We start from the raw sequence: 24,525 nt of genomic DNA on the forward strand, positions 1-24,525 counted from the left end.
TCAGACCCCAGAGTCACCCAATAGAAACCAACACAAGAGTCTTTCAAGAAGAATTTCCTCAGTTAACACCCCAAGATACAGGGGGTCATACTGGCCAGGAGAAAGACAAAGTCTGTAAGTACAACTACACAGGCCCTCTCCAGCAGCCTGAAGAGGGTTTGAGAGCTCTAACTCTAGCCACTGCGGGAGCTGTTGACACTAACCACAAGCAGGCCCACAGACTTCTGGTTAACCAAATCCCTTCACCCTTGAAAGAAGCTTGTGCGCCACCCAGCCCCCCATCTTTACAAAGCCCACGGGGGAGCTGTTGGAAGAGTTGATCACTAGTGGCTACCCCCCCTGCTGCCACAGGCTCTGCACTTTGGTGGAACCCCAGATGGTCCTTGGCTCACACTTGCTTCATGGCTAAGCTGAGCCTTCCTCCCACAGTCCATCTGTCCCACCCAGCGAGCCAAGGAGCTCTAGGAAAGGCGGTTGCTCTGCAAACTTCCACCTCAATGGCAGGACAGCATGTGTGGATCCTGGAGAAGTACTTTTACTTGCTAAATACATGCCTAAATACCCATGGGTGGAACAGCATTGAAAAATCCCATTATTAGAATTTAAAAGTGTTTAATTTAAGAATACGTTGGAAGCAAAAATTTAAGCTTTCTCACAGCTCTGAAAAGGCCTGAAATACTATGCTACTAATTAGTAATTGTGATGGACCCAGCTGTGGAGATTAAAATTTCGGGAACTCTTTGAGATCTGTACAATTAGCATCGTTCTTCAAAGCGCCCATGAATAAAAGCTGGTGGTTTTCTCTAACCGCCTTTTTAATTGAACAGTGTGCCAGAGTTTCCAGTTCCTGGTAAAGCAAAGGATGCCAAGTATATTTATCTGAAGAAATATATAGTTTTACTAAATCCTCTAAAATGATGCAAATCTGGGCTTTTTATAATTCTTGTGCCAATTTTCAATTACCCACAGAATCAGAGGCACCCACATTACCAGGGTTTCTCAGTTTCAGTAATCTTAGCATTTTGAGCTGGATAATTCTTGTCCTGTGTGGTAGTGTCCCTGGCCTCTTCTGAGTTGGGCCAGGAGCTTACACAAGTCCAACACACACACACACACACACACACACACATGCATGCACGCACACATTTCCCATAACCAAAATGTCCCCAGTCATGGCTAAATGCTGTCTGTTGAAAACCAATGCACATCCCTGAAAAGTTATATATAACTTCAAAGCTGACCCTGTACTCCAGTGGTGGCATTCTCTTCATCGCAACTCACTCCATCTATTCCTCCAATTCTATTCACCTCTCCCCTCTGCCTCTGGCTTCAGATGGCTAGCCAAGACAGCCTGGTCTAAGTAATGACATTAGTAGACTGGCAGCTTTCAACCACAAAACTCTTATTTCATTGTAAACACAATAATCCTTATACCACCGCATGCCATCCTGCACCTCTCATCACAAGAGGTGTCTTAATGGTGTTTTATGAATACCCCATCTCAGTTTTGGTCAGTTTAACTGATTTGTTTATTTTCACACAGCTCACAAACAAGTGACAGAGGAAGGAGTCACAGACAAGTCTACTTTCGGCCAGAGCCTATGAATGCTTTTACAATTGAGGTAGAGTTGCTTTAACAAGAAGTGTGTCTCCACTTGTTCCCATGAAGCAGGACTCCACTAAATGACTCTGTAGATCATCCTTAATTTATTGTTAGGGCAAGGAGGGATACAAGGAACAGGGAAGATCAATTTATCCAATGGATAAACTGGGAGAAGAAACTGGGCATTCTAAGTCTTCTTCCTTCCTTCCTTCCTTCCTTCCTTCCTTCCTTCCTTCCTTCCTTCCTTCCTTCCTGGATGTCCTGCAAAGAACATAATGATCCAGTTTCCTCCTGCCATAAAGCATGAACCTACTTGGTTGGGGGAAAGTTGTAGGTGCCCAGCTTGGTCTGTAACTGAGATGTTTATTCTGAGGGTAGTACTAGCAAGTCCATTTATGCACTACTCTGTACTGTGTTCTGCAAAGAGCTTGATCAGTTTAGCGGTTTGAATAAGAATATCCACCAGAGGCTCATAGGTTTGAATAGTTAATCTTTAGTAGAACTGTTTGGGAAGGATGGAAGGGAAAGGAGGTGTGCCTTTGGAGGAAGTGTGTCACTGGGAATGGACTTTTGAGACGTTAAAAGCCCGTGCCTTTATCTGTATCTTTCTCTGCCTTGTAGTTATTGTCTTAATGTGTAAGCTCTCAGCTACTACTCTGACACCATGCCAGCCTACCTCCTGCCATACTCCTCACCAGAATGCTCATGAACTAACCCTCTGAAACTGTAAGAAAGTCCCTAATGAACTCTTTGTTCTATAAGATACCTTGGTCATGGTGTCTCTTCATAGCAACAGAAAGGTAACTAAGATAATCAGTTACAATGCCAACATTTTGATCTTTGTTTCCATGACTTCTACATTTACCTGTCAATTCCATTCCAGACTAAAACCACTTTAATACACTAAACTGATCACACTACCTTGTACTCAACAATATGGCATTACTGGCTAACATAATCTGTTGAAATCTGACAAAGACATTTAAAAACATATTCCTATTTTTCACAGCAAATTTATGTTTATAGAAAAATTTATCAAAACTTACAGCTCTCATATACTCCATTCCTTCCCTACCCAACCCCAAATTACTGTCCCCAACACTTTATAAATATCCTATGCCAGATGGTGGACTCATTATAATTGATAAGCCTACTTTGACATATCATCAATCACACATTTACTCTTGGTATGATACATCCTGTGTATTTTGACAAATATGCAACTACAACAACATGTATCCACCATTATCCTTCATGGCTTATTTTTTCTTCATTACTAATAGTTCCTAGAAACCACTGATCCTGTTTCAGTTTCTATGGTTCTGCCTTTTCCAGAACATCACAGTTGGACTCATGGAGGCTTAGTTTTTTTCATATTGGTTGCTTTCTCTTAGTGTGGACATTTAGAGTTTCTATATGTATTTTCATTATTATGTACCCACTTCTTTTAAGCTATGAATAATACTTCATTTTAGGGATTAAGTCATTCACCAACTAAAGGTTATCTTGGTTTCTTTCAAACTTGAGTTCTGTGGGACAGTGGTCTGTACCCTGTCACTTATACTTTAAATAAATGCTGATTGGCCAATAGCCAGGCAGGAAGTTTAGGCAGGGCATGGAGAACAGGAGAAACCTGGGAAGAAAAAGAGGCAGTTTGCAGTCGTCACCCAGATACAGAGGAAGCAAGATGTGACTGCCTCACCAAAAAAAAAAAAAGGTACCAAGCCACATGGCTAACACAGACAAGATTTATGGGCTAATATAAGTTATAAGAGTTAATAAGAAAACTGAGCTAATAGGCCAATCCATTTATAATTAATGTCTGCCACTGGGTGTTTATTTCAGACTAAATAGATGTGGGACCTGGTGGAATAGATGTCAACACTTGGACATCTGTGATCTTTATTAACAAAAAATTATTGGTATACATATATGACAAAAACTTTTAAATTTCAACATGATCTTTCCAGTTTTACAGATATAGAGTTATGGCAAATTCATGACTCATATCCACCCCCTTTTGAAAGCTGGTAGGAGATCATGCGCACAATAACTCCATTTCCAATTCCATAATAGCATCCCTCTTGGCACCATAGCCAACTATACATAGGAAGGCCTGGGAAATATTCTGCAAGCAGCTACTGAGAGGGGATTGCATCTCTTTTCTTGTGGCCTTCTTGTTCAGTTATCTTCCAAAGTTCTTCCACTCAAGTGTTAAAACATCATGAGAACAAATAAATGAGACTTACCAATTTTTCCAATGAGGTTATTTTGCAGATAGAGAATTTTTAAATCCCGGCACCATTTGTCGATGTGTTCTAGTCTTTCTATTTCTTGCTGATGCAGGGAAAGTTCCTCCAGGGAAAAAATTACACAGTCATTGTGCTCAGCATTCCGTCTAATAAGATCTTCTGTGACTGAAAGAAGTTTTGCAGCATTATTATATTCCCATTGTTCAGCATTGGGTTATTATAGTATTAACACACTGGAGTTTCTTTGCAGCTATGTGTTGATTCTCCAGGCCCAAGCAATTTTCAGACAAATGCTGCTTGCTGTCCACCTCATGCAGTCTGAACAAGGCTGCGACTGTGAGGCAAAATAAACCCTTAGGTCTCATTTGTCTTTGTATGTGTAAGAGCTATGTAAGTTTTGATGCGTAAATGGAGGAATAATTGCAGCTGACAGCTACAAGAATATGAATATAGGCTCTCCTGGTGGAACCAGACCAAACTGGATGAGATTCACTATTGGACCTAAGACAGAGCAACTGAGTCACAATCTCACTGACAAGGGACACAACATAAAAAACTCTCCCCACCATCCAATAAGAAAGACCACTCATCATTTAACCAATAATTGCTCATTTAGAACTTCAGAAAAAGAAAAAAGAACCCAGATTGTGGATCTTGCATTGCAGATTTGTAAAGTAGGTCTTACTTGCTGTCTTTCCTGGAGGAGAAAGAAAGAAAGAAAGAAAGAAAGAAAGAAAGGAGGGAGGGAGGGAGGGAGGGAGGGAGGGAGGGAGGGAGGGAGGGAGGGAGGGAGAAAAGAAGGAGTTTGTTTCAGGATTCATATTTTTGACACCAGCAATCAAGACTTCTTTACCAACACTGAAACACCCGATGGCTTGTCACAGTTTCTGGAAGTGGGACGATGGGGTAAATATTACATACCTGTGGTCATTTTAGCAGCCTGATTATTCTTAACCACTGAACGACACTACCTTCTACATGAGCAAGTGAGAGCCTCTGGAGAGTCCTCGGGCTCCTGAATGTGTGGACTCGCTCAGCTGAGACAAGTCCCTCACAGCACTATCAGCTGCCACACCACCATGCCACATTCTGAAGAACAGAGTAGATATGAACTCCACTGCTTGTTTGCAGTGTATGGAATTCTATGCTCCTTCCAATGGGAAGAGAGGGGAGTTGAGATGACACTTCTTTAGAATAGCAAGGGGAACACAGGTTGAGAGGCTACAACACTACCCAAGATGAACGCTCATTCTGCTCTAAGGGCCATCTCGGAAGACAAGGAAAGGTGGCTGCAAACCCAGTCCTGGGAAAGACAGGCCAAAAGTAATGCAAAGCAGCCTAAAGAGGAAGCCTAAGCAGCTCTGGCTTGCTAGATCCCTCCGCTATGTCTAGAAAGTCATTACTCATTTAGAAGCCAGCTTGCACCACTATATAAGCAAAAGGATCAGAAAAGAAAAGCAACAGCAGCAACAGCAAAAATCTTCCTAGTAACCAAACATTAAAATGGGATAACTTACCCTCCTACTGGACACACACACAGAAGGGGGGGGGGTTATTTTGCTTGTTCCTGTGTATTTTGTTTTTGTTTTTTGTCTTTGGGGGTAGGGATCAAACCTGGGGCATCTGCCGCCAGGCATGTGACCTATGGAACTACACCCTTAGTCCCCCATGTTTATTAAATAATTGAAATCAACAGACAATGCATAAGTAATGCCACCCACTTGAGACTACAAGTCAGTTGTATAAACTAAAATCATCCCCTTTATCGGTAATCTACAACAAGCATGCAACTTATGTTATGGGTTGAGAGGCAAAACCCATATTATCAGAGCTATTTTAACGAGATATGTGAATTATTCACCACTACTAACTAGACTCTCATGTGCCTAATAGTGTATCTGTGACTTAGACTACAAAACCCACAGGAGAGGATGGATTGTTGGAGGCCATGCTGTTAGAACTAAGATGTCCCCATCCAGAAATTACTCCCTCCATTTAGACCATGGCTAGGGAGGGAACAATGAGATTCATCACCGAAGAAGTCCTGTATCTGCTCCTAGGCTCCTCACTGGTCACGTTGGAGGACCATTTCCAAACGGGCTATGCCACAGTGTTTGCATTCCCAATAAACAATGCTTCCAAGGAGCATCCATTTGCCAGACACATGGATGACTTGGATGTATAGGCTGGAGTGAGCATGGGGTGGAGGAAGAATAGGGGATACAGACAGGGAAGAAAGAGAAGAGGGAAATGAACCAGAGGACAAGCTCTCCATGAGCCTTCACACTCTAGCAAAAACCCACATGAGTTTGAAAAGTTATATTAACTGTATCCTTTGGGTTGTATGAAAATATACTTCTCAAAAGAGGAATATGTACTTTATTAAGCAGTTTAGTTTACAACTTGATGGGCCATTATTTATCTTGTCCCCAAATTCTGGTAAGGCTTCATTTGGTATCCATATAAATACATAACCTAAGTAGTTTGAACACTGAACGTTGCCATCCATGGTCAAGTCAAATGTGCTCATGGGAACCCTGGCAGCATCTGAATTATCACGTGATCCATGAGTCCCTACATGGCCCACCCAGATAACCTGGCTGCTAAAGCTTTCACAGCCTCCTCCAGCTCTGTTGGCTCAAAGTCTTTGCCACTTTTTTCAGGCCTGAAGACTTAAAGCATGGATGAGGTTCCTACTGGTACCAAAAAATTCTTCTCTTGCTTCATTTCCCACAATATAAGAAAGTCATATCATTGTGCTATAAGTATAGCAGGCTGTCAGCATGTGATTGCCAAATTTTCCCTTTCAGCATCATGGATATAGGCATGAGGAAGAAATTATGTTTATCCTATTTTCTAAGCACAGAAGTTAAAATGGTAAGAATCACTGTCAGTTTAAATGGTCAGAATGAGGGAAGCTCCTTTAGCATGGATAACCAGTCACGCAGAGAGGAGGGATCCCACAGCTATGCTCAGAACAACGTTTCTGAATAGCAACTACCGTATAACAACAGAAATATTTAAAGTGTAGAATCACAAAGGAATGTAGATCTGTGATCATCTGAAATTTCCTAGTGGCCTTTTCCTGAACTATTTTAAAAACTAACACTTCTATATAGACACTGAAAGTTTCATACATTTTTTTTATTTTGATCACACCCATCTATCACCATCTCCAAGTCTCCCTAGTATCCCTACTTTATGCCCCCTTCATTAATAAACCCCTTGTATCTAATAAGCGCAAGTCATATGAACATGGGTGTGGGCCATCTACTGGAGCATTCAAGACTCAGGGAACATCACAGAAGAGGGGGCAGACAGAATGTAAGAGCTGGAGTGGGTGGATGGGAAGCGAAAGTGTAAAACGTTCACTTCTGGACAGCATAAGCTGTTGTATTCATCAACTTAGAGCAACTGTGATTCCAAGCACAGGATCAAGTCAGTCAAAATTCTTAATAGGTCTATAGTAGGCCAGCTGCTACGTGACAAATTATGTTATGGCACTTGGGAAATTGTTGCGTAATACTGCCTTACCTGTAAAGACAAACATCAGCGTGAAATCTAGATTCAGGCATCTGAGAAGAGATGTCAAGCATGTCTACATGGTGCATGGAGATTATAGTGTTTTGCAGCTTTAAATGGGAAGAAATTGTGTGATTTTACATACCACCTAGTTTAAACTATGCATTTTCTAACTCTGAGCTATGTCACCCACCTTCAGAACGTCCTACACCAAATAATATAGTACTGTGCTTGCAGGAGATCATCCTAGGACTTACTAATTCCTCAGCAGCATTAAAAGCTCATCACACAACAGTTTCAAGAGCGATGGTGCTGCTCAAATGGTATAGAGAACACGACACATAAAATGCTGCTTTTGCTTTATCATTCAGAAAACCACAAGTAAGAAAATAGAATACTCATATGGAACTTAAAAAATGTCCTGCTGCAAGGACATTTGGTGCTAACCAATACCTGCTTGGCTGCAGGAATGAGAGACCAATGAAGGATACCAGTAGCTCTAACATACTTATCTCATTAAAGCACGACACCGAGGAATCAAAGATTGAACTAATACTGATTAACCAGCCTCTTAATTCTTTAAAGTATATCTTCACAATGACCTTGTGCAGCTTGAGAAGATGGATTAGTGGGTAAAACACATGCTATGGAAGCATGAGGACCTGAATTAGAATTCCCAGAACTCAAATGAAATAGCACCTGTCTGTAATCTGTTCCTACAGCAAGATGAGGCATGTAGACAAGAAAAGTCATGGAGACTCACAGGCCAGCCAGCCTGACAAACAGCAAAGATGTCCTATCTTTAACAAAGGGGAAGATGAGGACCAGCATCTGAGGTTGTCCTCTGACCTCCATACGCATTTTATGGCATACACACAACTGTAGTCACACATACAAACATGTACACACACACACACACAGACACACACACATGCGCGCACCCCACAAAACCTTGTAGGGGTTCTGCGAGCAACAGAATAAAGCTTCTGAGCTATGAGAGCACGTTCCAATATGTTCATTTCTGCACGATTTTTGAGGTACTCAGTAATATTTAACAAAATTCCAAAACCAACAATTTAGCATTTATCTTTTAGGATTTGTTTGTTTGCCTGACCTTTTAGGGGTCTCATGCTGTAGCCTAGGCTGCCTGAAGCTCATTATGTAGTGCAGGCTAGCCTCAAACTCATGACAATGCTCCTGCTTCAGCCTCTCACGTAAAGGCTGGCATTCTACCATCACATATAGATCATTCCTTTATAGTTTATGTCATGTTTTGTAAACAGCTCTACCTTTCTTCCTGGGTTACACTAAAATCAACCAATATGTTCCCAGCAGATTTCGCAGATTTTCCAAACATCTTGAAATTCACATATGGGAATGTATGTAGATTATATATGTGAAATCAAGAATATTTAATAGAAACACGGGATTACAAATATGTAGTTTACCTCTCATAGTATCTAAATATTTTTCTGTTTAGAAGATACCATTTCCAAGATAACACACACTTCTTTTTCTTACAGACTTAATGGGCATCAGGATACATACTGATCCCTAATTCAGTGATTCCTTTAAGGGCTATTGATGTAACTGCGCCTTTTTAATAAACACAAAGAACCAGGACAGAAGAACTCAGAAAATGTGGTTTTGCACCTACTGATTCAAAGAAGGGAGGTCAGAAGAGGCTGCATGGAGGACAGGCCTGGACCTTGAAATGTGTGTAGATGTTTGCCAGACAATCAAATGAGGAAAGTGCATTCCGGGCCATCTTGGAGAACACAATATGTTGCCCGATTTTCCCTTCAAAACTGACGGATTAATTCCAGCAGCTGCTGGGAGCGCTGCCAGTGGCTCATCCTCAGCTGCTCACCTTCTTTCCTTCCAGTTCCCTTAGCTGAAAAAATGTCACCCCAATCCAGCTAATGGCCGCTAACAAAAGTCCACAATGGATGACTTGTTGTTAAGAGCCTGTTGAGGCCCAGTCTTTTATCTCAGCATGAGAAAAATCAGAAGGTCCATTCAAAGCTTGGAGCCCCTGGGGCTGGGTATCTTAGGCTTCCGTTATCCATCCCCAAGGATGCCCCAGAATAAATCTCTAGCATGCTAAACACAAAAACTCTGTTTCTTGCGGAGCCCAGGCTTTTCAGTGATACCCAGCCCTGATACCCAAAGTGGTCCATGGAAGCATGTGCTAGGTAAGATGTGGTTTTGAAACCAAATCTGTTGCCAAAATGGCAACACAGACACCACTACTGGCAGTCAGTGGGGCACAGGCAGTGCTGGGCCCACAGTTGCTGTGCATTTGTGGAGAATTTCTCTGGTTTTAGTGGTGATGGACTATCAGTGGAAGGAAACGCAGTGGTGAGTATGACCTATTGGTCATGCCATTTAAAGGGCAGTTGCACTGAGAAGTTCTGACTAAACACAACTGCCAAGCAAAGGATAAGAGACCCTAATGGACTATTAAAGGCTAAGCGTGAAGACCATAAAAAAGGAATGGAAGGCTATAAAGAGGTTTTCATCTTGAAACTATAGTTCAGAAAAAGCTGAGCGCCAGAAGCAGGCTAGCTCATAAAAGAGCGACAGACCCTAGCTTCTGGGCATGATGGAGTCCCAGGTTAGGATTTACACTCCCAGACTCCACTAACTAAACCCAGGCATGATATATAAAAATATTATTTTTAAAACATCAGACATCAAGAAACAACAAAATAATGGTGACTGGCATGATGTCTGGCCATTTTTCAGCATCAAAAAAGTCTGGATGACAGGAATGATTCAATCTAATCTAAAAATATCGGCTAATCCATCACCTTGCAGACACTTAATAGCTTTAGATAAAGACTTTCACATTTACTAAGTCTATATAATAAAACTTTGTTGTGGAAGTGAGGCAGCTAGGCTCAAAGGTGAGGTCCCAGAACAAAGGCATAGAGCTCAAAGGGTGATCATGGGGAAGGGTATGTGTCAAAGCATGGCTCTGGAATCGGTGCACTCCTTCATTAGGCAACCCTATCTTCCTTGGTGAGGTGGTGGCATACAGATGGTGTGACCCAGGACTTCACAGCCTAACCAGTCGTCCTGAACTCCCTCTCTCCATGGTGCCCACTTCACAGACTGACCAGCTGCTGAGAGGACCCGTAGACTGCGACCTAAAGAACTTGAAAGAACCTGATGGGACTCCAAGGGCTCCTGAAAGAATTTAGGCGGAACTACGTGATAATGCGAGGTCATGGTAGGACTTCAAGGGTCCTAAGTGGTCCCGAGACCTGACGGGTCTTGAGGGGACCTGAGGGGTCCTGAGCAAGAACTCAGAGGGCCTAGTCCAGCTTTAGGCACCTGCTGGTCCTGCCCGTAGAAGGAGGAGGAAGTGGGGAGGGGGTGATGGGGAGGGGTCGCTTACTCAGGCCCATGGTGCTTTTCTGGATCACTGGTCAGGGAATTACAGCGACGAAGGATTCCCTTCAGCTCTCACAGCAGTGCGTCTGCATTTGGACGCAATCCGGGAGCCATGGCAACGGGCGATTCTATGGTGGCCGCAGGAGGTCAGGCGGCGCCGAGTTTCCTGACCTCCAAACAGAAGCGGGAAAGCGATCAGAAGTGGAACGCCCCTATCCTGGCCGACTCCAGCTCCTTGTCCGCACCTGTGGCACTTCTTGGACTGTTTTGTCATACTAAGTCAGTCGCCCGCCCAGATCAAAGAATAAGAATCGTAGGGAGTTATTACTTCCTAATGGGGGGTCTGTGCGCGCCACCGCCCCCCTCCCGCCCCCGTGTGTTCTGCCTGGTCTCTGCCTATTCTCAATCTTATTTGATTTGTGCAGAGCCAGGGAGACTGGATTTGGATCCCACTGAACGGTATTCCCGCATGCTGGGGGTTACCCGGATTAAGCACAAACCACACTGAAACACCTGTTTTCACACAGAAAAGTTAAAGTGGCTGCTTTCTGATTCAGGCAGATGTTATTTTTCAAGAGAAGCAGAGGAGATCTGCGTTAGAAGGGGCTAGGATGCCATGCTAAAGGAGGAAGGGAGACAGGGAAAGGGACAAGGGAAAGGGGGCAGGGGTATTTGTCCCAAAGGAACAAAAGACAGCCTCTGGATAGAGAGGAGACAGAGCTGGCACACAGGTCAATGACAGTTTATAAAGGCAAAGGGGGAAACCCGGTGTTAGGATGAGGTTTTACATTTTAATTGGGCATGTTAATTAGGTGAACGAAAGGGGGCTTCTGATTGCTGGACTTCAATACTTCATTAGCTGGACCTTGGTCGTCAGCCTCAGGAGAAAGAACTGGCCAAATGAAGGAATAGACCTTGGTGGCTCGCTTTAGGAATGCAATCTAACAGTTTTAGCAAGGCAGTGGGAATGGGGGAGAAGGGCAAGGCCTGCCAGACCCACATGCTTAAGTGTGTTGGTGTTTCTTCACTCACTATATTTAATGAAGATGTGACCTTAAACATCTTTAGCATCTGTCTCTGTGTCTGTAAGATAAATAATAACACACACTCCTGCAAAAGCAAGCAACACCCCCCAAAAAAACTCACTAAAAAACCCCATGAGCCCGCCCCCCAAAAATGAACAAAAAACCTTATGGAGCTTAAATACGGTACCTGAACTGAAAAACTGTTGTTGTTGTTGTTGTTTAATTATTGTTTAACAATTTAACACATTTTAAAAACAGATGCAATATAGATTAGTTGTTACCATTAAATTACAACCCTTGAAATCATAGCTCTATCTTCACTCTCTTCCTACAATTATATTTTCTAAACATACCACCCACTATCCCTTCCCACTTCCCATACATACCACCCTTTTCATTGTAAAGCCTAGGGGAATCATTTCTAGAGGCCCAGTGCATGCCTGGTATCTCCTCTGGCCCTACTTCCCAAATGTCCAAAGGCTTTAGGAAAGGTTGAATAACATTGATCCTTCATCCTCCAATGTTCAGATACATTGAATGTGCTATACAGCTTAGTAAATAAATTTGTGTATGCCATAATTGCAAAAGTCAGCATAACTCCATTTGTTTTAAAAATGTAATGGGGGTGAGGGGCAGGAGAAGGGGAGGGAGGGGGAACTGAAATTGGTATGTAAAATGAAAATAATTTTTAAATAAAAATTATTTTTTTAAATAAAAATATGAAAAAATAAAAAGTATAATTTGTAAAAGGGTAAAAAAAACACATTCCAATTACAGTAAATCAATACAGTGCATGGCTCTTGATTTGTGTATTATCTTTGCATTTTAAAAGATTTATTGAGCACCGTTAAGTGCAAAGGAACTTGTAATTTGAAGAGGTATGTGTTTGGCATTTGCTAGTCATCATCAGGCTTGGCCAGATATAGATGAGGGGATGGGTGTGGCAGAGACAAGAAAGTCAAAAGATGTGGCCTGAGGGAAGACTAGGCAATGTTCATCAGCGTGGCTTTGCACGGGCTGCACGGAGGAATTCTAAACAGCAAATCCTGAGACAGTAGATAAGAGACAATGCACCTCACTGTCCAAGCCAAATAACTGAACTGCAATCGCAGAATTTTACACATCGTGCCCCCTTAGTGGGAGAAGTTCCAAGGAGCTGTCCAGTGGTACTCAAAATATAAATTTAGGTGGATATGTATTCCCTCTACAAATATGTCTAATTCTTAATTCCCTGGGTTTTGTTGTTGTTGTTGTTTCTGCTGCTGCTGTTTGGTTTTTATTTTTGTTTCTTCCGCAGAACAAAGTAGTGCAAGGCTTAACAGCTCTGCCGTTGGACGTACGATTCAAATCTACATGTTTCTCTCTGCTTGGTACTGCACGGGTGACTCCATCTCTGAACGCTGTACCTTCCCCCATTTCTACCAGGGCGACACCGGCAATCATCTGTGGCTGCGCCTCTAAACACTGAAGTCAGACTGCTCACAGAAATGAATTGCCCAAAACAGTGAGAGTTTAGCGGATTTACCTCTGCGTGAATTGAGAAGTTTTGACATTCGGGGGTTTGTGGAGGCTAAAAGGATCCAGGTTCTCAGAGAAAGTTGGTACTGGGGTATTTCAGGTAGAAAGATGAGTTTCTGGGATAATAAAAGCATGATATCAGGCTCAGCATAAAGGATTTCAGGAGTTTGTAGATCAGTAGTTCTCAACCTTCCTATTGCTGTAACCTATGAAAACAGTTTCTCATATATTTATGTGGTGACCACCAACCATAAACTCTTTTGCTACTACATCATAACTATCATTTTCTACTGTTATGAGTTGTAAAAAATGCAAATATCTGATATATAGACTATCTGATATTCAACCCCTGTCGGGGTCATGACCCACAGATTGAGAACCACTGCTCTGGAAGATTCTCAAAAGCTTTTGTGATTCAAGTGCATGACGTGTCAGCTCTGAGGGTCAATTCTCACTCTGACACCCACTCACTCTGACCTTTACACCTTACTCTGAAAATGTCTACTTGTCACAGAAGCTGACATGTTTTGATTCTCTTGGGGGTCTGTGGTGGGACTTAATCTTCAGTGCAAACAGTATTAAGAGGCATGGCCTTTAGAAGGTGACTGCACCATGAAGGTAGATTAGGTGCACTCAAAACAATTTGAAAGAAGCAGTTACCCCCTTCCATCCCTTCCATCCCTTCTACCATGTAAGGACACATGGTGTTCCCTACTAGAGGACAATATATCATTTTGAAAGCAGAGGCATAGACCCTGTTGTTGTCTCAGTCTTGGATCATGAGTAATTAAATGTGTGCTGTTTATAAACAACCCAGGCATAGGTATTCTTTTATAGAAGCATAAGGAGACATGGACTGGGCCTTGGAATTTTCCTGTGAATCTTAATGTCTTCAGAACTGAAATATTCCATTCCTTCATTCACAAGCAACTAAAGGCTAGAGCATCTACCCTGGTTAAAATTCTAATGGCTAAATATTCCTTAGATGTTTTCAGCACTGTGTGCCCAACCTTGCTCACATACTTGGCTTTGGGATTGCTAACTCATTACTTCTCATAGAGGGCTTCCGATGCAAGTCATGTTATTAATAGCAAATAGTAGACAAGGAAGAAGAACATCAGCAAAATTATACTACTACAACAAAGTGGACCAGAATTTTGTGTGCAAACCTCAATTCCATGCTCCGTAGCATTCTAGATTGAAAGCTGCTTGACAGAGTTCTTTACCTGATGGTTTGTTTCTACCTTTGAGTCCCAGATCTCTGAACAGACATTGATACTTGGGTACTAATAAGTATTTGCTGAGTGAGTGAATAAAATAAATTCATGGTCCAGGCTGTCCACAAGTTCAGTCATCCCCTGTGTAAGAACCGCATGTGTGGCTTTGGTAAAATCACTATGCAGATATCCATGCAGGAAGGGTCTAGCGAATAGGCCAGGAAGATCCCAGTTTCTCATCTTGGGTCATTTGCAACAAAATCTAGAATGAGAGCTATTGCATGGGCAGGGTCTTGAGAGACTGCCCCACTACTCTGGTGGGACAGCTTTGAAAGCAGGGATATCATTGCTCTTTGTTACAGATTAGGCTAGGCTGCTTATGCACTGTGGTTCCTTGACTGACAACCCAGCATGGCGTTTTTTTCAGAAACAGATAACCCAAGAGGCATGAGGGCATTGTGCAATGTGCTGTGACTGTTACAGAGTTCACTGACAACAGCTTGAGCTCTCCAAGTGAAGCCAAGTTCACTTCAAAGTGAGTGAAGTAATTCAAGATGTCGGGATGAGTGCTACTTATGCAAAACCTGGCTCGTAAAGACTCAGTTCTTTTACTCCTGCAAGGACAGCCAGGATGAGGAGGGCCCCCTCCCCCACCCATGCAAACCACTGCAACATTTTGTGTATGGAAACAAATTAAATAAATCTCAAGGAGCATTCTAATGTTAAGATTTCAGTAAGAGCAAACTAGTCCTCCTGCTTCTTTGCTTTCCTTTTGGGGCTGCGTCAGTTTCAAGGACACCCACCTAGAAAGATACATGCTCTTAGTTTCCATTGTTGCACACAATTTAATGTTTTGATAATGTGTAGCCACTACCGTGGCCATGGTACCATTGTATTTGGTATTTATTTTCCTTCAAGAGGATTTCTTCACTGCAAAATCTATTTCTTCATTGTAAGTTCCTGAGTTCACACATACCTTTACAACACACTTCCCTTCCTTTTTCTCCCTTCCTTCCTTCCTCTCTTCTCTTTCCTTCCCTTCTTTCTTCCCCTCTACCTTATTTCTTTCCTTTCACTCTTCCATGTATCAGTCTCTATGAGAGGTGATTGACATGGTGCATTTAAAACTCTTAGAGGAACTAATCTGACATCTATCCTGCATCATCTTCTAGATTTAAAGCTACAGGTGGGCAAAGAAGGAGGTTGTTCCTTATCAGTTAGTTTTCATCTCTGGGTCCTCTCTGTAAAATCCTGATAGTTGTATGCCCAATAAATATTTGCTGAGTGACTGAGCACATGCATTATTTAGCTAGTCTGTTCTGGAGTTAGTTATTCTTTTTTTTCTAGCAAAGTAATCAACACCATAGATAGTCTATCTAGAACATGGGTACTAATATTATCCATATTTCTCAAATAAGGAAATTTGGTTCACTTTGTCCCAATCTGATAGAAAAGACCTGATAAACTCGAACTTCCTGTTTTTTTTATAGAGTCTCATATGACCCAGATTTTTTTGTTTGTTTGTTTGTTTGTTGTAAAAGCCAATTTAATCATGATATTTTTCTTTCAATCCTGGAAAAATCAGCCAATGCGCATGCAAGGGGTGGAGGGATAGGAGGATAGAATATGTGGGCCTTTATTGGAAGGAGCACTCACAGATGAAGACACTGGGGAAACCTGCACTCTTGGTGTCTTGGTCAGACTTTTTCATCTGGAAGACAGCTGCTATTCATCCTGGCTCTAGCTTTGCAGCACCCCTGCCTTTCTAGCTTCTGATGTTGCAAATTCCCCTGTCTCTGTTGCACCCCATTAAGATGAAGTACAAATTCCCTGCATACAACTTTCTGTAACATAACACTTGCAACAAGTTTGGACTGGGGGTTCTGAAATCACCCTCAAATTCAGATCTTTTTTGGAAGGACTCACATATTTTAATGCAAGTTGTTGGACTCTCAGATAGTTTCCCACAGGAAGATTAGGTAGACAGATATCTACTGAAGGGAGAGACCTTGAAACAGAGGGCGGGACTTCCTGCTGTTCTCCCTATGGTAAGGGTGAATCATTCTCCCAGCATCTTTTATGTAGAGAATATATGTCAGCCTGGGAAGCTGATCTAAGCTTTGGAGTCAGGACATTTTTTATGTTTTGCTCCACCACATAGGGGTGATTCATTGGCCATGTGGTTGGTTAATCTCAGTCTTCAGATCAACTGACGTCATGTGACTTAGAGGATTTACCTCCAACCCCAATTATAAGGTTGCTATTTTAGATGTAGAAATCCCTCACCCCAAAATATGTGGGTGCAATTGGATCTCTCCTTAAATCATTTTGTCAGGCTAATCACTTGATTCCAGGTCCCCAAATAAAGCCAGGAAGAAATTACCTAACATTGAGGACGAATGTCAGACCTCTCTTTGATCAAAGCTTTAGCGCATCCCTCCCTAGATATCCACTATGTATAAGAACCCTCTGATACTTGTTCTGTTCTCTCAATTCTATTGTCTGGGTTATTTTCAGTGCTGATAACAAAGAAGCCTTCATTGGTGCTGAGTTTATGCCCTGGAAAGCTCAAAGACATTATTTGCATTGGGGAGGAATGGCAGGATCAGAGAACATAGGAGACTACATATTCAACCCGTCTCCCGGTGGCAGAAAAGTTCCTCCCACAGCCTGCAGTCTCAAAGAATGAAGAAGCTGCTGATCTGAGCAAGGCAGTGCCTAAGTTTTCCCTCAGTTATTTGATTTGCTTGCTTCAAATTCACTAAATCTGTCCCTTCAGGGCACTTCCTAGAGATAAGTGGCAACAGGTGCTAAAGGCCTGAAAAATAAATAAATAAAAGGGAGAAAATTTTAAAAAGGACTTAAGAAAAACATACCTTATCTACTAATTTAATTTTCTCTGAGAATTGAGTAAACAACAGTTTTATTTAGACTCAATGTTACAACACCTGGGGCCAGCTCACAGAAAAAAACTGATGACTACAGATTATTTATTATCTTTGGACCACTGAACTTAGCTAACTGCAGATAAAGACAGAAGTAAATACAGTCTGCATTACAACAGTGTCTCCAAACCCATTAATCCTTCCTAATATAATCCACAAGGGAATTAAAGTGAAATGGGGCCTCTAGGGAAATTGCAAGTAGCTGCCAATTTTGCTAATGATAATAAGTTTATTTTACTTGCTAATATATTCCTAATTACTCTGGTTCTAGAATGTTTATCTTGCTGTCAGTCATCTTCTTTGATTTATATTCTTTGTGGAAAAGCCTTCGTCATATCAATCAACCCTTTTCAAGTTTGGTGGCAGCCGCTGAACCTGATCTCACCTTCTCTGTCACACAGCCCTGCTGGGCACCATTTACCCCTGAAGGAGAGGGAGGCATGGGCTGCAGATACTTCGAGAATGAATTCATAGCTGTCCATTCCAGCTTGGAGAGAAAAAAAATGCATTTTTCAAGGCTTTGGCTACAGGAAGAGAAATGACATTGCCTACACTGGAAACTGTTTTTATATTTCTGTGTTTCTAAAACACTGAGCCAGTGTCTGCATTTTCCAAACTATCATATGATGTTTGCACTTATTTAGGCAACAGAAGATTATTCAATACTTGTACATATAATACATAACAGTAATCTAGGCTTGTACTCTTCTAAGCCTACTCTGTATTTTGCCTGCTTCCTGTGGGCACAGACCCTATGTGTATACATCTTTCATCTGTCATGTGTGCATGAATGTAGACAAAATATTGTTTCAAGAATATCGTGTCTAGGGCTATGAAGTGACTCATTGGATAGACGTGCATGAGGCAAATCCTGATGACCTGAGTTTGGTCTTCCAAACCCATGTAAAACATGGCATCCATCCATCATCCTAACATTCCCATGGTGATTGGGAGATGGAGAGACCAGACCATCACAGAGAATCTCACAGGCCAGCATGCCTGGAATATGAGGTGTAGCAGAAACACAAGAGACCCTGTTTAAACAAGATGAAAAGAGACATTTGACTGCTGAAAGTTGTTGTCTGACATCCACATGCACACCATGGCACATATTTGCCTGCAAGTGTGCTTGCACACACACACACACACTCACACACTCACACATTAGTTTTATACACACATTTTTTAATAATAAGCCTTAGAGTATCATGCTTTTAATGTAAAATTTTCTAATTTGCTTGGGTAGGAGGGACCCATTACTTCATTAACTAATTTCAGAAATCATTCTTGAGGTCCTGGGATTGAGGATAGAGATCAAGACAGGAAGGCCTGAACCACCTTTCCTTTTCTCCTCCTGGAGAGGATTTGCAAATGATAGATAAAAGAATACTACATTAGACTGAGGTCTACAAGTAGGGTAAGAAATAAAACTATGGAGACAGAAGAAGCATGGAGGAAAAATTCTTTCAGTAGTCGGAGTAGGTCACTGCAATCAAGGGGTGAGATGTATAGTAAAAAGGAAACGGCTAGGGCCGGGTGGTGGTGGCGCACGCCTTTAATCCCAGCACTCGGGAGGCAGAGGCAGGCGGATCTCTGTGAGTTCGAGACCACCCTGGTCTACAAGAGCTAGTTCCAGGACAGGCTCTAGAAACTACAGGGAAACCCTGTCTCGAAAAACCAAAAAAAAAAAAAAAAAAAAAAGGAAACGGCTCTATAGAGAACTATCAGACTTCCTCAGGAAAGAGCAAGGCAAAAAGCTCACAGTAGAGAGAGAGAATTTGGCTTTCTAGAAGGACGGGTGTGGGAGGCTGGTAAGTGAGGATAAGATGCCAGGGGGAGGTAGACAATCAGGCTCGCGTGGAGACAGGTTACGGTTCCAAGTGCAATGGAGGGGGTGTGCCTTATCGCAGCTCTAAAGGAGAGTTGTGGCTGCATGTGGCAATGGATACGAGGAAGTCTAGCGAGGGAGGCAGGAACAGCAGTCATGAGAAAGATAAAAGAGACAAGAAAACAAGGCGGGCGGCATGGCAACTGGACCGGAAGGAGGACCAGTTGTGGAGAGAAGCAGATGGTTAGAGTGGCAGGAAGAGGAGAACCTGTGGAATCTGTGGTCTTCCAACTTTCCTGTGCACTGTGTTGGCTGAGATGAAGAATGAGTGGGAAGAATAGAGAAATATAAATTTACATGTGGATTCCAGATGTTGGATACAATAGATGTGATATCAATTTCTGTCCTCTTGTCAACTACTTTGCTGCTGCTTCTGGGTTCAGTACTTGTTGGGTTTGGTTTGAACCTTTTTCAGCCTGTACATCTTCTGGGCTGTAAAGTTCATGTAGACAGAAACCATTCTTTTTTCTATTATTATCATTATCCTTATTATTATTTGGTTTTATGAGTTAGGGTTTCTCTATGTAGGCTTGGCTGTGCTGGAACTCACTCTGTAGTCCAGGCTGGCCTCTAGTTCACAGAGATCCACCTGCCTCTGCCTCCCAAGTGCTGGGATTAAAGACATATGTCACCATCGTCCGGCATTCATTTTCTAATTTTGTCTCCATAGAACCTACCACAAAGTCTTATTCATATCCAGTTCAATACTAATGCAAAGCAGAAATCAAAGAAGGAAAGTTTGCATAGAACCCCAAAGGATGTTGGCACTCCAATTAGACAGTGGCTATATATCCTTACCACTTGGTGACTTCTTTTTTTTTTTTTTTTTTTTTTTTTTTTTTTTTTTTTTTTTTTTGGTTTTTCGAGACAGGGTTTCTCTGTAGCTTTAGAGTCTGTCCTGGAACTAGCTCTTGTAGACCAGGCTGGTCTCGAACTCACAGAGATCCGCCTACCTCTGCCTCCGGAGTGCTGGGATTAAAGACGTGCGCCACCACCACCCAGCTCCACTTGGTGACTTCTTATATCACACTGGTGACTAAATACCATGATAGAAATGATTTGCTCAGTCATTCAATAAGCACTTTTGGAGCAGCTCCTACATATGAGCCATCATTCTCAGCACTTTGGAGCACCCGTGAGCAATGATGACAAAAAAATCTTCCTACAGAAGTCTGTATTCAACAAAATGCTGGTGCCCCTGTCATCCTGCTCCAACCAGTCTGTGTTTTCCTCAGTGTTTATCACTGAGGTCCAAGACAAGTGTGTTTTCCCAAAGCAAATACTGCCTCATTTCAACATGATTGACAAGCAGCTGTCATTAGTAGGTAAGCCCCATCTTCATTGACTTCTAATGCTTCTACTGCATTCTGCTAATTAATCTTCACGTGTATACAGAAACTGGCTTTACTGACTTACAGATGAAGATGAATTAGAAATTCAGGGGACATCTCAGTCAGGGTTCTGTTGCTGTGAAGAGACACAATGACCACAGCAACTCTTGCAAAGGAAAGCCTTTAACTGGGGACTTGCTTGCATCTTCAGAGGCTTAGTCCATTATCATTACGGAAGGAAGCATAGCAGTTAGCCAGTAGACATGATGCTAAGGAGCTGAGAATTCCACATCTGGATATGCAGGGAACAGGAAGAAGTTGAGAGCCACTTGCTCTGGCGTGGTTTCTGAAAACCTCAAAGCCCACCCCTAGTGACATACTTCCCCCAGTAAGGCCACACCTCCTAATCCTTAGTAGTGCCACTCCCTGATGACTAAGTATTCAAATCTATTAGCCTTTGGGGGCCCGTCTTACTCAAAACACCAGAGGGAATAAGTGATTTTGCACAGGTGGGGAGTTCAGGAGCTCAGCCTAACTGTGCCTGATGCCAGCCACCAAATAATACTATTTTTGCTTTCCATGCCCACCATCATTCATTGTGTGCTAACTTACCACCAAGCCCATCAACCACTAACTGGGACATGACCCTCCAGGAACCACCTCATTATCTCCCCTTCCCTGAGGTATTTGAAGCTAGATATCAAACATGCACGTCCGCAGCTTTATGACAAAAACTGTATCTTGCCCTACACAGTGAAAATTTATCAAAATGATGAAAGTTTTCCATCGTCTAGAATGAACTGTGGATGGATTCCTGAGTACACTCTTTGTAGCTCCACCTTCAGAATCTCCCTGTGCTATTGTGTTGAAGACAGAGTTGTCAGTTGCCCAATAGGGGTGCGGGGAACGAAACCCTAGTCTTCTGAAAGAGCAGCAAGTGTTCTTACCCACTGAACCCATCCCCGAATCCCAGAAATCAACCTCAGATGTCTTCCTCATTGTTCCCCATCTTAATTTTTGAGACAGGGTCTGTCATTGAACATGCAATTCGTTGATTTCTATGGGCTGTATAACAAGTGAGTCCCTCGTTTCTGCAGCCATAGTGCTGGGGTCACAGGTATCTACTACTACACCAAGCTTTTCTACATGGAAGCCAGGGAATGTGAACTCAGAGCCATCTTCCTTACCTTCCTATTTTTGTTAAAGATAAATTTGAACTTCAGAGAGATTATCTAATTTCCCTTATGACACAGAGCTCTTAAAGAAAATAGACCTGACATCAACCAGTCCCTGTTGCCTCGCTCTTGTAAACTTCCTCCCAGGGACAACTCTCTTGTGAGAGAGTTTCCATGCTGACGCTGAGTTGATAAATTAGGCTCAAGTCAATATATTCATGTTTGAGTTCCTTCAGTTCTATGATGTGCTATGTGAGGGGATTTCCAAAGCTATATTACAGTGAATTTGACACTAAGATGGCATATTGGAGAATCTGAACAGACTCAACATTGGGGAAGGGATACAGACAATAAAAACATGAAGAAACTCTCAAATAACAAATACCATAATTTTTATATGTGTGTATGCACATGTGTGAATGTATCTGTGTGTATGTATGTATGCATATGTATAAATAGCCAAAATTGAGGAGGAAGAGACACTGGATGTCTTAATCTGTTTTGTTTGACTATAACAGCCTGCCTCCCAGTTGGGTAAGGAGCAGCTTATTGGTTCTGGTTCTAGAGCCTGCAAAGTTTAGGATGGAAATGTTGGCTTCAGGCAAGCAGTTTCTTACTGCATCATCCCAGGGAAGAAAGTGGAAGACCAAGGCAAAAGAGTGAGGTTGGGTAGAACGTGCCCTTTTATAATAGTACCAATACCATCCACGAGGCTGAAGCCACGTGGCTTCATCTCCTCTTAAGTATCCCACTCTTGGATGCTATAACAATGACACATTTCAATCTGAGTTTTCTAGGAGACAGATATTTCAACCACAGCACCAGTATCAGCACAAGAAAAAAGTTCTCTGCTGCAAACAACACCAAGTGAGACATTATTTAATAGTATCACCTGGCCAGCATTCACTGTGTACCTCCTTAGCTGGCTCTGGACAGGCCCCAAGCAGAGAGTGATCACATGTCTGAGAAACACAGAGGGAGAGAGGAAGAAGAGAGGGAGGGCAAACTGATTAATGATGAACACACTAAGGGTACTTCTGATAAAGGGTCTAAAGGTAATATTCCATGTGTTCATCTTGCCCTATCTTGAAAGCAGAGCTGGGAAGATAGTTGTACCACATGACTGCTGATGGTACTGCCTCCAGAATCATCACAGCAGGGTCTGGACCTGTCATCTGGTCGGTGCCTCTCCTTCCAACAGGGCAATGGCATATGACTGACCACAGATGGTAGCTTCTGTACCTTCCAAAGTCTCTCTGGGTAGCCTGTTTCCATAGCCTCTCAGCCTTGCAAATAAGTTTCCTTTGGTAAATACTATGGTGTGTCAGTCTTGGCCAGCATGTGCTTACTCACACACACTCATGCATGCACACTTATATCAAACACACATACACACATCATATGGGGGTGGGAGGAGAGAGGGAAGAGGAGGAGGAAGAAGACACAACTAGAAAGATGAGCAATGTGGAAGACACTGGAATGAAGTGTTTGATTTTATTTTGCCTTTTACAGAAAAAGAAAACAAAAGAAAGAAGAAGAGACCAACAGAGAAGATGCCACTGGGTCTCACCAGACTCCCACAAGCCCATTACTTATGAACGGAACTTGAGCTTCATTTACACAAAGGTAGCTGCTTTGGTTGAGTTGGGCAAAAGACTAGGATGCCCTTTCATTTCTAAATGCAAATTCAAATGTAAAATGATTTTTGCATTGGAGTCCTAGCATACCATCCTGCTTCCAACCACACCGCCATCTCATTTTCTTTGTTTTTATTTCCTGTAAGGCTACAAAAGAATGAGACAACTTTTGCAAAGTGGTTGCCAGTCTTTGGCATCCACCTGCTTATGTGCCCCCATCCCAAGGTACCCTGTCTGGTCCTCTAGCAGGTGTAGCTAGCAGCTGTAGCAGACTTCACCCAGCATGGGCAGATGGATGGGATACAGCCCACACAGTGGGATAGATTTTGAGAAAAATAATAGATGATCAGACCTTCATCAAGGCCCGCCACGAAAATGTGGCAGCGAGGCAAAGTGTGCCAAGTTGGCAGGTGCCTGGGTCTGCTGTTGTGTGTGAGCAGTAGTGGGTTTCCTGTTGGGTGGAGGCTGGCAGGCTCGGCTGTGCAGGCTGATCATTCTGCATCTCAGTTGTTTGCTGTAACCATATAGTAAATAGCTTTTGGAGCAGATTTGCAGTGGGGGTAGGATGAGGTTAATGGCAAAGGAACCTTCAAGACTTGGGGCAGTGGAGTGAGCTTTGGTCTTCGCTGAGCCGTGTGACTTGGGGCAAGCTATGCATCCACTCTCACAGCTGACCTCTTCTCCTTTAGTGCAGTAGAACTACACCAGACCTGGGTGTTTCCCTGATCTCCCCAGCTACCATGCAAACCTTTCCCAGAGAGGATGCGCCAAGCAAGTTTGGAGGCTGCATGTGGTGGGCGGGGGTGGAATTCTTGTAAGATGAAGGGGAACTGTCTAGGATGATACCTGGTTTGCTTTCCGTGGCAGCAACATGATATAGGATGGTGATGAGGCCTGCAGGTGAGGTAGGGAAAGCATTAGGCACCTGCAGGTGCTCCATTAAGGAAACAGCTGGCTTACGAGCCATTACAGCTACATAGTCCTCTGTCTGCAGCAGACATTCTGAAACGGGA

The 24,525-nt window shown here is 42.6% G+C and overlaps 1 protein-coding gene across 1 annotated transcript in view; it reads right to left on the minus strand.

Moving 5' to 3' along the window:
- The window catches only part of Dnaaf11 (dynein axonemal assembly factor 11), a 94,406-nt gene extending 83,521 nt beyond the window's left edge, over positions 1 to 10,885 (minus strand). The window contains exons 1-2 of the mRNA XM_038343498.1: positions 10,781 to 10,885; positions 3,853 to 4,020 (exon numbers count right to left, since the gene is read on the minus strand). Coding sequence (XP_038199426.1) covers positions 3,853 to 4,020; positions 10,781 to 10,790 — 178 coding nt within the window. The 5' untranslated portion in view covers positions 10,791 to 10,885. The remainder of the gene's footprint in view (positions 1 to 3,852; positions 4,021 to 10,780) is intronic.
- Between the last annotated feature and the right edge of the window lie 13,640 nt (positions 10,886 to 24,525).

Source organism: Arvicola amphibius, chromosome 9 (assembly GCF_903992535.2).
Source record: "Arvicola amphibius chromosome 9, mArvAmp1.2, whole genome shotgun sequence".
In the NCBI taxonomy this organism is placed as follows: Eukaryota; Metazoa; Chordata; class Mammalia; order Rodentia; family Cricetidae; genus Arvicola; species Arvicola amphibius.